The 13094-nt window shown below is 34.8% G+C and overlaps 1 protein-coding gene across 4 annotated transcripts in view; it reads left to right on the top strand.

Moving 5' to 3' along the window:
• The window catches only part of LOC150106691 (putative phosphorylase b kinase regulatory subunit alpha), a 745167-nt gene that overhangs the window by 653534 nt on the left and 78539 nt on the right, over positions 1 to 13094 (top strand). For all 4 annotated transcript variants that reach the window (XM_090393281.1, XM_090393285.1, XM_090393284.1 and 1 more), the window contains exon 29: positions 12184 to 12345. In XM_090393281.1, the coding sequence (XP_090249407.1) occupies positions 12184 to 12345 (162 nt within the window). The remainder of the gene's footprint in view (positions 1 to 12183; positions 12346 to 13094) is intronic.

Genomic DNA, 13094 nt, shown 5'->3' with positions numbered 1-13094 from the left:
GATCTAGAATCCCTTGAAAAAACAGATCAAGTTAAATTGACAAAAGAGTTTTCTACAGTTATTCAGTCGATAATCAACGAATTTTCTTTAAGATTTACGCAGTTCAGGCAATTTGCAGAGACATCAAAATTTATTTTGCATCTGGACACATCAACAGATAAACTCAATTTGGAGATTTTCGAGTGGCTGAATTTGGAAGATATAGAAATGCAACTAATCGATTTTCAATCTAGTTCTATATAGAAACAAAAGTTTGTCGATTTGAGAAATGACTTGGAAATAATGGAAAATGACTGATTATTGGGGGCAATTAAAAAAGAATGCAGAAGAGGAAATATTGAGAACTTGGAATGCCATTCCTGAAACCTTTTGTTGATTAAAAAAACTATAGATGGCTATATTATCAATTTTCTCCTCTACATATGCTTGTGAGTCATTATTTTTTTTAAATGAATTTTATAAAAGACAGTTTAAGAAATAGAATGGCTGATGAATCTAGTTCTGTGTGTGTATTACTAAAAGTGACAAAATATGAACCTGATTTAAAGCATTTGGCATCTAATGTACAACAGCAAAAATCTCATTAATAAATTGATATATTGATAAATTAATAAATTGATAATAGGTTAATATTGATTTGTATACAACAATGTGTATGTCAAAAATATGTGTTCATTATTATGAAATTCTATATTAATTTTTAAACATGTCTCAATAAAATTCCACAATTAAGTTTGTATTAATTAATGTTAATTAATTAATTAGTTGCTGATGTGGCGGGTACGTCAGCAACTTGATTTGTAAATTTTTGGCACGCACCGGCACATCAGCAACTCAATTCGTAAACTTTTGGCATGCGGACATAAAAAGGTTTGCCACCACTGCACTAGGCTAGAGGACATTAATAAAAAAATGTATTCTGTTTATGGTTAGAAGTGATTGTCACTTGGAAAACATCCCACTTTGCTGACAAACGATAAGTTCAAGCTTAAGCCAACAGGAAAGCTTATGCTTATGGATTTTCAGGGAATATTGATGACCCATTTTCAGAAGCATGATCAAAATGTGAGTGCCACAATCATGCTGTGAAATTTCATTGAAGCTTCAGGATGCATTTTGTTGAAAATGTACAGGCCTACCGATAAGAGAATTATTGCCCCAGAATGACAATGCAAGATCTAATAAAGCTACAGGAACCCTAGAGAGAATTCAAGAACTTCAGTGGGAACTCCCTCGACATCCACCTTAGAGCCTTGACCTTATCCCCAATGATGCTCACCTGTTTGTTGAAACAGGTGAACATTTTAACAAATAGGTTGAAACTTTCAGCCTGTTTGTGGCAAACATTTTGCTGATAATTAGGAGATTGAAAATGAGGCACAGAGTTGGCTGAGACAACCCAGAATAATTCTTTGTTGCTGCTACTGGTTTTAAAGGACTAGAAAAGTGATGGGACAAGTGTATAAATGTTTAAAGCCTTATGTAGAGAAATAAATGTTTATCCTAGGTTTGCATTTCACTTGTTTTATTTTTTATAACTATTTTACTTATTTGCTGACTTTTCCTCATAAGCATTTAATCATATCTATATGCTTTATTTATTTTAATTAATATTACTTTAGTAATGTTTTGTATAAAAGAAATCTTTATGTAGCTACAGTATGTTGTGAACTGTTTATGATATTTGTTATTGGTATTGTGAGTAAAAAGGACCCACTTTAAATATGATTTTAATTTTGTAATTTGCAAAACTTGAAATGAACTTTCTATATGTATACATGCAAAAAGAACTGTAGCCTTGTTGTTTATTATTTTAACGGTATAATAGAACACAGAAACTAAGTAAATAATTAATTTATTCACTTGATGCTGATATTTCGCTGGTATTATAACCAGCATCTTCAGAGCACAAAAACACTGTTTGTCACAATACGCGAGACTAAAACAACATGGTGTACATTAACAAAATTGTAGCAGCAACACAAAGACTAGAGTCCTGATTTTGGCGCCCTCTATCTGAAAAAAAAAAAAAAAAAAAAAAAAAAAAAAAAAAACGCTATCATATATTGCTAGAGTCCTAGAAAAGTGCTAGTTTTTCCTTAATATGACTGTCTCCCAGATCTTCGGCAAGTTAATACAGCCATATTTGTTGAGATTTGGGGTGTGTTTTAGGGCTTCTGTCGCCTCTAAGAACAATCTCTCTGATTTATATGGGTTTCTGTGTAGTACTTTTGTGTTTTTCCAGTTGATCACAGAAGCCCTAAAACACACCCCAAATCTCAACAAATATGGCTGTATTAACTTGCCGAAGATCTGGGAGACAGTCATATTAAGGAAAAACTAGCACTTTTCTAGGACTCTAGCAATATATGATAGCGTTTTTTTTTTTTTTTTTTTTTTTTTTTTTTTTTCAGATAGAGGGCGCCAAAATCAGGACTCTAGTCTTTGTGTTGCTGCTACAATTTTGTTAATGTACACCATGTTGTTTTAGTCTCGCGTATTGTGACAAACAGTGTTTTTGTGCTCTGAAGATGCTGGTTATAATACCAGCGAAATATCAGCATCAAGTGAATAAATTAATTATTTACTTAGTTTCTGTGTTCTATTATACCGTTAAAATAATAAACAACATGTTCGACGAACACATAAGTCTGTCCAACTGTAGCCTTATTTATGCCAACTCATGGTTTTGCTGTACCAGGCAGTAGTGCACTTGCACAAAAAAAAAAAAAAAAAAAGATATAATTCCAAATATGAAGTTTTGATATAATATGAAATTTATAACAATGGGCAAGAAAGTGGGGGGGGGGGATAGACAGCCATAGATTAGAACAGAATATTTCTGGAAGTTGGAAATTTTAGGAAGAATTAAAATATAAAGGAAAGAGCGTTTTTAGTCCGAAAGGCAGAAAAGATTGTTAAGAAGAAAATAATATTTTCCCAAATTAATGGATAAATTTTCTTTCAAAGGAAGCTAAGTTGAAACATGGATAAAATTGCTAAGAATGAATTATATAATGTCTGCCTCCCTTTATCCACAGCTCATCATAGAGTACGTTTTCAGTTGCATTGTATCCATAAAAATTGGACAAGACACCAGTGGGCTAATGTACTCTTTACATATGAGAGTCATTTTAGCCTTTTCTCCTATTCTAGTTGACACTTGATCTTGTGTGAAAATAGTACTGCTTACCATCATGAGAATGTTCTTGAAAGGGATAGATACGGTGGTGCTGAGGTCATAGTGTAGGGAGGCATTATGCTTAATGGATGCACTGAGCTATAAGTGCTAGAAAAAGGGACTATGTCTGGTGAATGATATTACAATGAAGTTCTTCAACATCATGTTTTATTGTTCTGCTGTGCTGTAGGCAAAGAATTCATTTTTATGGATGACAATGCCATTCCAATCATACACAAGCAGTAGAGATACTTCTGGAGACCATCGAATTGAATGGAGCACACTCCCCAGATCTCACTCCCATACAACACATTTGGGACACAATAGGGAGATGCATTGCTGCACAGAATTCCATTCTAGAAAACAAACAAGGCCTTACCCTTGCTCTGAAGGAGGAGTGGGCCAGTTTGCCTTAAGAACTCCTGAATCACTTGGTGCTAAGAGGGGTACAGTGTTGTGAGAACTACATTGCAGTTCAGCTTGGACATATTCCATACTGAACTGTCTCTCCTCATAGTTTTCTGTAAGCACTGTACATTAATTCCTAAACTACATCCTTAGGAAATTTGTAACTTTTGCCAAAAACATTTTGCAGTTTAATTTGTATGAAATTTTAACACATTTTTGTGTAATATAATTTATACAGCAAAAATATAGTTCGTCCTTATGTTTTGAATACCAGTGTATTAAGGGTACATCAGAAAAGATAAGTAAAGTTCTTTGCAAATATGATCTCCATTTCACTTTCAAATCTCTCATTCAGATAGCTACCTTCATCTATTCTCCTAAAGATCAACTTCATCCTCTTGCACCTCCTGGAGTGCATAAAGTTCTTTTACTTGCAGTTTAACTTGGACAGACTGTAGAACAATTAACCAGCTTTAAGAACACAGTTACATTCACTGTCATCTATATATCAATTCAGGACTGGCAGACAGTGCTCTGAATACTACACTTTCACATATTAAATGGCAGAAGACATAAAAGTTGCTATAGGTCTGAGAGACTATTTTTGGAATCCACTATGTGGCACTCCCAACTTCCACAAGTATGGTTGACAAAGATCTGGGAAACAGGCATTCCAAGACTACATAGCATGACGTCTCCAATTAGTTTTATAGTTATCCTGCTGAAGGCACCATGTTACATTAGTTCTGTCATCATCTCCTGATATGTACCCCCAAGGAATGTTCAGATTACTATGAAAGCACCAGTTATTAAGTTTACATTATTATTAATCTCCTATCAATTTTCCTGCAAATCAATCAATGACTTGTGAGCATTTCAATATTGTTATTTCTAACATTTCATGCTTCTAAGGCACTTCTGACTGAATCAATCCACCTAGACCTTTGGATCTCTTTCTTGCCATCTTAGCATCAAACACTTGTTTTGCTAACCTTTCCTCACCCATTCTATTTAAGTGGCCATGCCACCTCAGATTAGCTCTGCTGACACATTCTTGAATGCTAATAATGTCAAGTTTCTTTCAAATATCTTTATTTTTAATATGATTCTGCCATTGATGCCATCGGTTCACTCTCCTAATTTTTCTTAGAACCCTCATATCTGTGGTCTCTAGTTTAAGTGCTTTATTTCTAACTCAACTCTCAGATCCATAACTTAAGACTGGTTTGAACACTACCTTGTATACTGCTAGTTTGGTGTTTTGGGTAATTTCTGATTTATTCCATATAAATGTTTTCAGCTAGTTACCCGACGTACCAGTTTTGCTTATTCTGTTGTTTATTTCCAGATTTAACCTGCCATCTTCAATAAAAACTGTGTCTACATAACTGAAGTATTTTACATGTTCTATAGGATCTCCATTCAGAATGCAGCTTAAGTTTTCTATGTTCCTGCCTATTCATGGCAAATTTGTTACGGCTGTCATTCAGGTTAGTTAGAGAATCCTGGAGACTTACACTATATGTATTAAGGAGTACAACATCATCTGCATAAAGCAAAGTGCTAAGTTTGACATCTCCAATTTTAATATCAGGCTAATGCTACTTTCTTTCATAATCAGATCCATATATATATATATATAGATGATGAATAAAAAGTGGAGATAATGTGCATCCTTGTCTTACATCTGATTTTACATCAAACCATCTTCCTGTATTTCCTTCAATTCTAATTGCTGGCTGATAACTTAAATATAGACTATGTATTGTACTGTATAATGTTCTCTTCACCCCATATAATTGTAGTGTTTTGAAAAGCTTTTTTTTCTTTTCCCTCTTTTTCTTTTAAAGTGAAAATCTGATCTTGACAATCTCTGTTTAGCCTGAACCTAGTTTGTGTTCTTCTCCAAGTTTCTCTTCCATAATCTTTCTCAACCCATTTATGCTTGTATATATCTTACTTGGAACACTTAGTAGAAAAATTCCTCTGTAATTTTCACATTCGGCTTTATTCCCTTTTTTTATAGATGGGTACTATGAGAACTCCACTCCAATCATCAGGAATTGAACCTTCTGACCAGGTCATCTGAATTATGAAGTATAGCCACTGCAGACCTTTTATACCTCCATACTTAAGCATTACTAGTTGAATATCATGTACTCCAGCTGCCTTTCCACATTTCAAATTTTTGGTGGCTTTTCCTACCCCAAGTATTGATATATATATATACTCCTCTTTGCATCCTCTTGAAAATTTTCTAGTAATGTTCTGTCACCACTTGGTTTGTTTAACAGTCTTTCAAACTAATTACTCCAGACATCTTGGATATCCTTATCTTCGGTTTTCATGCCACCTTTATCATCTTTTATTCTTTTTACAGTACTCTATCCTCCATTTCTAAGGTTCTTCAATAGCCTTCAGGATGTTCTGTCACCTCCCTGATTTTCCATACTCTTATCAAAGTCTTCACATGACTTTTACACATAGCTTAGCTCTCTTCCATTTTTCTCTGTACTCTTTTAGGATATCTGTCATCTTATTTGCTAGGAACTTTTGGTAAGCTTTCTTCTTTTTCAGGACTGCTTTTTTTAACTCCTTGTGTCCACCACGGTGTTTTTATTTTTCTAGCCTTGCAGATAACTTCACTACATACCTCCCAACTGAATCAATCAGTATCTTCTTCAGAGTTTGCCACCAAGACTCTAAGGCTTTTGTTTCCGATTTGTTTCATTTTTCTTCACTAATGTTTGTATAGTCAAGTCTACAATTTACCTGTAAAAGCTGCTCAGCATTAATTCTTTTACAGGTAAATTGTAGACTAAACTATACAAGCATCATTGTACACAAGAGTGCACAGAGGATTTGAAATTGGAAGTGACCATTTCTTACGTACTGTTCTTTTTATTGTGATATCCATTTTTATTCTGCTTAGTACTAAGTAATGGTCACTTCCAATTTCAAATCCTCTGTACATTATTCTTTAATGAACCAGCATGATGATATCACTATCACCTGATATAGATGATGAGGCTTTTCTTATTTCTTGTGTCTTCTCTCCACATGAACTTGTGCACATCGTTATGTTGAATCATGCAGTTAATAATGACTAACACTGCATCCTGAGCAGAAGTCCAGTAAATACCATTATTATTAGCTTTGTCATTTTATCCAAATTTTCCCCAAATTGTTCCTATATGCCTGGTGGGATTCATTTCCTACTCTGCTGTTCAGATCTCCAACAAGGACCACTTCTTCCATTTTCTTTGTCAGCTTCCTGTTCTAATGATTCAAAAAATTTCTCCACTTCTTTAGAATTGCCTTCTATGGGACCATAGACAGCAATAAGTTTCATTATACATTTCCTCATTTTGAAGAGTCTCAACATAACTCTACTTGAAACTGCCTTCCAATCTAGAAGTTTTTCATGTTTGGTGTTAATGCTATTGCTGTTCCTTCCTTTCTTTCCTTGATCATCATTTCCTGAAAATAACATCCTATACTTATTACTTATAAGATCTCACCTATTTTTGTCTTCTTTGTCCCAGTAATGCAAGTTCGATTTCCTTTACATTAATATTCCTGATATTAATAAGGAATATTAATGTAATGGTTCCTATCTTTATATACCATTACATTATATTAATGTAATGGTTCCTATCTTCATTTCTTCTGATGCTGGATTTCTTCTTCTAGGTGTTGAGTTGGAGCTTGTTCCAGTAACTGACTTTTCACTATTTGCCCTGACAAAAACAACAGGGGCCTTTTTTAACCAAGCATGAAATCTCATCATGTTATACTATCATATGCATTTGTGGTTTAAGCCAATAGAGAGTACAATTTGGTCGGCTAAGTCCCAAATTGTCTCCCCATCCTCATTTGTTCAGTACCCAATAGATACCCACTAATGAGATGCACCACATGAAGGTGAGAATTGGACATTAGGTGATGTCCCATTTGGTTATCCACCTTCTTGAAAGGCGATGTGGAAGTTGCCTCCCAGTTATTTGGCTTTGATCCTTAAGTGACTCCCATTAGATTTATCAAATCATTATAAACTAATCATTTGATTAGTTTATAATGATTTGATAAATCTAATGACTGATTTGATAAATCTAATAAACTAATCATTTGATTAGTTTCTAATGATTTGCTTTAGTACCTGTGTATGTCACAGTTATAATTTATGCTCTGAAGATGCTAGGTAGAAAACCAGTGAAATATTAGTAAATTTGATTAAATGAATTTATTTTTTCTTCTCTTGGCATTGTTTATACTTTGAAACACTATTATGAATAATGAACAACATCTAAGCCTTTCTGTATGTGTGCAAATTGTTAAGAATCACCAAAGAATCATAGAATGGGAAATAAGTTAGTGTGATATTAGAAAGGTAGTAAAACAAGACTTCAGTTAATCAGTTTAGCAATTATTAAAACTGTATCCCTGAACATTAAATCTAGAAAGTATATTTCTACAATTCAAAGGAAGTGAAACAAAAATTTACTAGAAGCCTCCCCCCCCACCCACCCCCAGAGCAGCTAAGAAGTGTCTCAGTAGTGGCTTCCACTGGCAGATTTGTTCCAGACATCCCTCTCCCAAATATAAATATAAACACACACACACACACACATGTTGACTGATAAGTCAGTCACATAATAGAAAGAAAACAATTACTCACCTTTGATAAAAACTGCTTGATCGTTTATAATAAACAGAATTTGATCTGCCCCTAATGCACCATTTATTTAGGGCAGCTACTTCCAAAAAAAAAGATACCTTTCTTACCAAAAATGACTTTTTAACCCTCATATTATTATTATTATTAATTTCCTGAACTCCATGGAGTCACAAGACTCATTGTGACAGGTCAATACAAAGTCTCTCGTACCACTCCTTAAACTCATCCACTGTCTGCACATTCACCATCCTCTCAGGCAATACATTCCATGCTCCTGTCACTCTCCATGCAAAAAACATACTCCTTACTCTCTTACTCACCACTTCCTTTTTCAACTTCCAGGTATGGCCTCTTGTCCTAGCTTCTTCCTCTCATTCTTCTATGATATGAAAATCTCCTGAGTGTTTAGACAATAAACCCTTCAATAGCCTAAATGTCTTGATCATATCCCCCTATTTGTCTTTTATCTACCAAACTCTGCAGTCTGCAAGCACTCAGTCTGTCCTCATAATCAACACAGTCTTGATATCATCATTCTGCACCCTCTCCAGGGTTACTTCAGATTGTTGTGATATCAGAAGCACAGAAAATTGTTGTGAGTACAGAAATCTAGATGTGGTCTAATCAAAGCTTTATACAATGGGACCACCACACTTTTATCTCTTTTGATCAGTGTCCTCAGCATTGCAGCAATTCTTGGAGAAGTCTTCACAATATGTCCTCAGAACTTCAAATCTCTATCCAGAATCACCTCAAGATTCCTCGACTCTTCCACTTCTTCAGTATAACCAAGTGAGTATGAAGTATCCCATCTGTGGATTCCAAATTTTAAAACCATACGTTTAGTTGCATTAAACTGATATCCACATTCATTTGTGCACTTTTCCAGCCTATTCAAAACCTCTTGAAGAGCCAAACTGTCATTCAGTATTATTACTACTAACCTTCCCAGGCTTCACATCATCTACAAACTGTAAATCTCCTGTAACCTGTGATAATATTATTGACATAAAGATTGAACAGCAGTGGTTCCAGTACTGAACCCTGAGGAACCCCACTACTGCTCTCCCATATATAACTCTCTGATATCTACCAGACAGCCAATTCGATCCACTAACCTGATATCCAAACCCATATGTTGCACCTTAATAATCAACTTGTCATGTGGCACCCTGTCAAAAGACCTTTGAGAAAAAAAAAATTACAGTGTATGCCTAACCCTCATTCATTGCTCTTGTTACTCTATGGTAAGAGGTTTGTTGTTTAAGAGATACTTGTGCCATGAGAGATTTCTTTAGATTACATGATAAAACACAATGAATAAGTAATACTATTTATTTAAGGCCATATACTTTAGCCTGCATATTACAGGCTATCATCTTGGCTACAATACTTAATTACAAAGTAGTCATGAATAATGGATTGATGTGAAAAAAGTAAGAGCTGCATGATATTATATGCAAAACAGTGCATTGGTATAACTGAGGAAATATTTCAATATTAATTATTCATTAGCTATTTTAAAAAAATTACTGATGTGTGATTAAAATAACTTTCCCATATGTGCAGAGAATACCGATTGTGAAATGTTTAGGCAAATTAGTTGGGCATGTAAAAAGAAGATGATCCTGATGGGAGACTTTAATTAGAGGAATATAGACTAGAAGGAGGAGATAGTGTATGGGAACAAGGAGAGCGAATTTGTGGAATTTCTGAGAGATAAGTATCTTAAGCAGCACATAATAGAAGCAACTAGAGGCTTTAATGTTTTGGATTTGGTAATAACTTCACAAGATGTAGTTGTTAATGAGGTATTGACACTGCTGCCAGTTGGTGATAGTGATCATGAGGTACTTGTTTGGGAAGTGATGAAATAAGAAATATACTGCCAAAAATGGATACATGTGGAAGTATAAAGCAGGTGAATATAGGAAGCTTTGTAATCAGTTAGCATCAGTACGTTGAGTAGATGAGCTGAGCAGAAAAGATGTTGAAAATGCATGGAAATTCATAAGGCAGTATCTGACAAAAGCAATATATGACTGCATACTGAGGGTTAACCGAGTACATAGAGTGAAATGGATGAACAGCGAAATCGAGCAAGCTGTACTGGAAAAGAAAATGTCATGGAGGAGGTACAAGACAGTTGATGGTGATCAGATCCATGAAGAGTATAAGGTGCAGGCTAGGAAGGTAACGAGCATGGTAAAGAAAGAAAAGGTGCAGTATGAGAGGAGATTGGCTGGTCAGGGCAAAGTTAACTCAAGGGAATTTTTCCGTTACATGGCAAGCAAGAAGAAGAATTATGGCAGACTAACATTGGTGGATAGTCATGGCAGCAGACTAACACCTGCAAAAGATATATTGGAATTATTGAACGAGCACTTTATCAACATATATTATACTGGTATAAATTATCCAGTACAATATATAGAAGAGAGGCAAGTATTAAGAGAATTGGAAGTGAAAGAAACAGAGGTATATCAAATGTTGGTTGGGTTAGATGTGAATAAGGCTGTAGTATTGGATGACATATCACGTGTACTTAAGGAATGTGCACCACAGTTGGTTATGCCCTTGACCTGGTTATTTAATGAAAGTCTTGCAGTAGGCAGGGTTCCTAAGGAGTGGAAAGAGGGCAAAATAGTACCACTCCACAAGCATGGTTCTAAGACAGAAGTCTCCAACTATAGGCCAGTCTATATAACTGCAGTTGTGGTCAAAGTGTTGGAGAGATTGATAAGGAATAGAATACAGAATTGGGTTGATGGACATGGCATTCTTTATGAAGGTCAGCATGGATTTGTAAGGAGTAGGTCCTGTTTCAGTAATTTACTTGCATTTTATGATAAGGTGACAAGTGTGTTAGATAAGGAAGAATCACATACAGCAATATTCTTAGACTTTTCAAAAGCATTCGATAAATTACCACATGATAAGTTGTACAAGCTGCAGAGGATGGGAATAGACAGTATATTTGTTAGATGGATCAGAGATTGGCTTTGAATGATACCAGCAGGTTGTGTATGATGGAGCAGTGTCTCAAAATAAAAGAAGAGAAACTAGTGCTGTGCCCCAAGGTTCTGTTCTTGGGCTCCTGCTGTTTAACTTGTTTGTAAACGATATATCATGTGGACTGACAGAGGATCTTCAGTTATTTGCTGCTAATGCAAAGTTGGGAAGTATTATAAGTAGCACTGCCAATGCTGAATCCCTTCAGGAAGATTTAAATAGACTTACTTGGCCAAAAGAATGGGGTTGTAGTTTTAATATCAATAAGTGCAAAGTGTTGCATTTTGGAGTGCAGAAATATAAGGCTGCATACTATATTGATGGCGCTGTACTGCAGAAAGTGGATGAGATTAGAGATTTGGAATGATGGTTGACAGTAGACTGAAGTTTAGAGGGTATATTGCTAGTGTTGCAAAGGTTGCATATTGTAGTGCTGCTATGATAAGAAGTGCTCTAACATGCAAGGATAAGGAAGTGGTTGTGCCACTGTATAAGGCACTGGTCAGACCACACTTGAACTATTGTGCTCAGATCTGTTCACCTGGTTTTCAATATGATGTGGAGACATTGGAGATGGTCCAGAGATGAGTGACTAAGACAATATCAGGAGTTTGGAATGCTGGCTATGCAGAGAGGTTGAAGAGATGTGAATTGCAAAGTTTAGTGGATAGGAGGAAGAGAGGTGATATGATAAGTCCTAATTGTTTAATGGACTACTTGCACAAAAAAAAAGGTTCTTAAATTATTAATGAACCTCTCATGAACTTTGCATTCAACATATCATGTGCAAAATAAATGATTTCTAAGTAAAATTCCATGTTCTTAGGATTGCACATCTTTAGCACAGCAATAAAATAATAATAATTGAATTGTCACATATTTAAATTATTTCTATAAATTGCAGAAAAGTGTTGTTGACAGCTTTGTGGGGAAAGAAACATCAGCAGATGAAATAAGTTTTGAAAGTGATCGACAGGGTCAGTGGTTAAGAAGAAGGAGATTGGATGGTGCCCTAAACAGAGTGCCTCGTGGTTTCTATCCCAGAATTTGGTCTGTGTTGGAGAGGGTAAGAATTTGAGCATAATAGTTATCTGAAAATTTTACATAATGAGCATTAGATATAAATTAACATATGTTATATTATCATAAGTCTCTATTTCAATAGGTTCCATAGATCAAGGATTCATATATTCTGCCCATAGAAGAACTGCAAGCAGAAAAATTTTTAAACCAGTTTTTATAACTGCAACTGGAAACGACTGCAAGATAACAAAGGAACATGAGATAATTTAGTTTAATTTATATTCCATTTTCTGTAGTAGAACTCGTAATAATAATTTTTTGTGAAATGTTAATAGAAATTCAACTTTCACAGGGAATTGTTATATAAATTATCATTACTGACAACATAGAAAGCTTAATGAGAAACACTGGGAACCCAAAAACAGATATTCCCAGAAAATATATATGAAGGGAATAACATGTATATTGATTTCTGTCAGAGAATATCCCCATCATTGAATTAATGTATTTGAACATTATCTCTCTCTGATTCATGTATGATTTTTCATCATTGAGATTTTTATTTACCTATATAACTGCTACTGAATGTTGATTGAAAGAAATTATTAATATTAACAATGGAATTTTATGACTACAAGTTCGGTGATACATGGATGAAGTTTATTAATCATTAACACTCGGGAGCTCGCATCGGTAATTTTGCAGCGTACGACGCGGTATATCTGAGAGATGCATTCATTACTAGTATGTGCTAAAATGAAAAAAAAAAAACATAAAGAAAACATGCTGCAA

Source organism: Typopeltis vanoorti, chromosome 5, assembly GCF_054136105.1.
Source record: "Typopeltis vanoorti isolate ZY-2024b chromosome 5, IOZ_Tvanoo_1.0, whole genome shotgun sequence".
NCBI classification, from domain to species: domain Eukaryota; kingdom Metazoa; phylum Arthropoda; class Arachnida; order Uropygi; family Thelyphonidae; genus Typopeltis; species Typopeltis vanoorti.
Note: the sequence above shows the minus strand (reverse complement) of the source record. Positions and strands in the feature narration are given on the sequence as shown.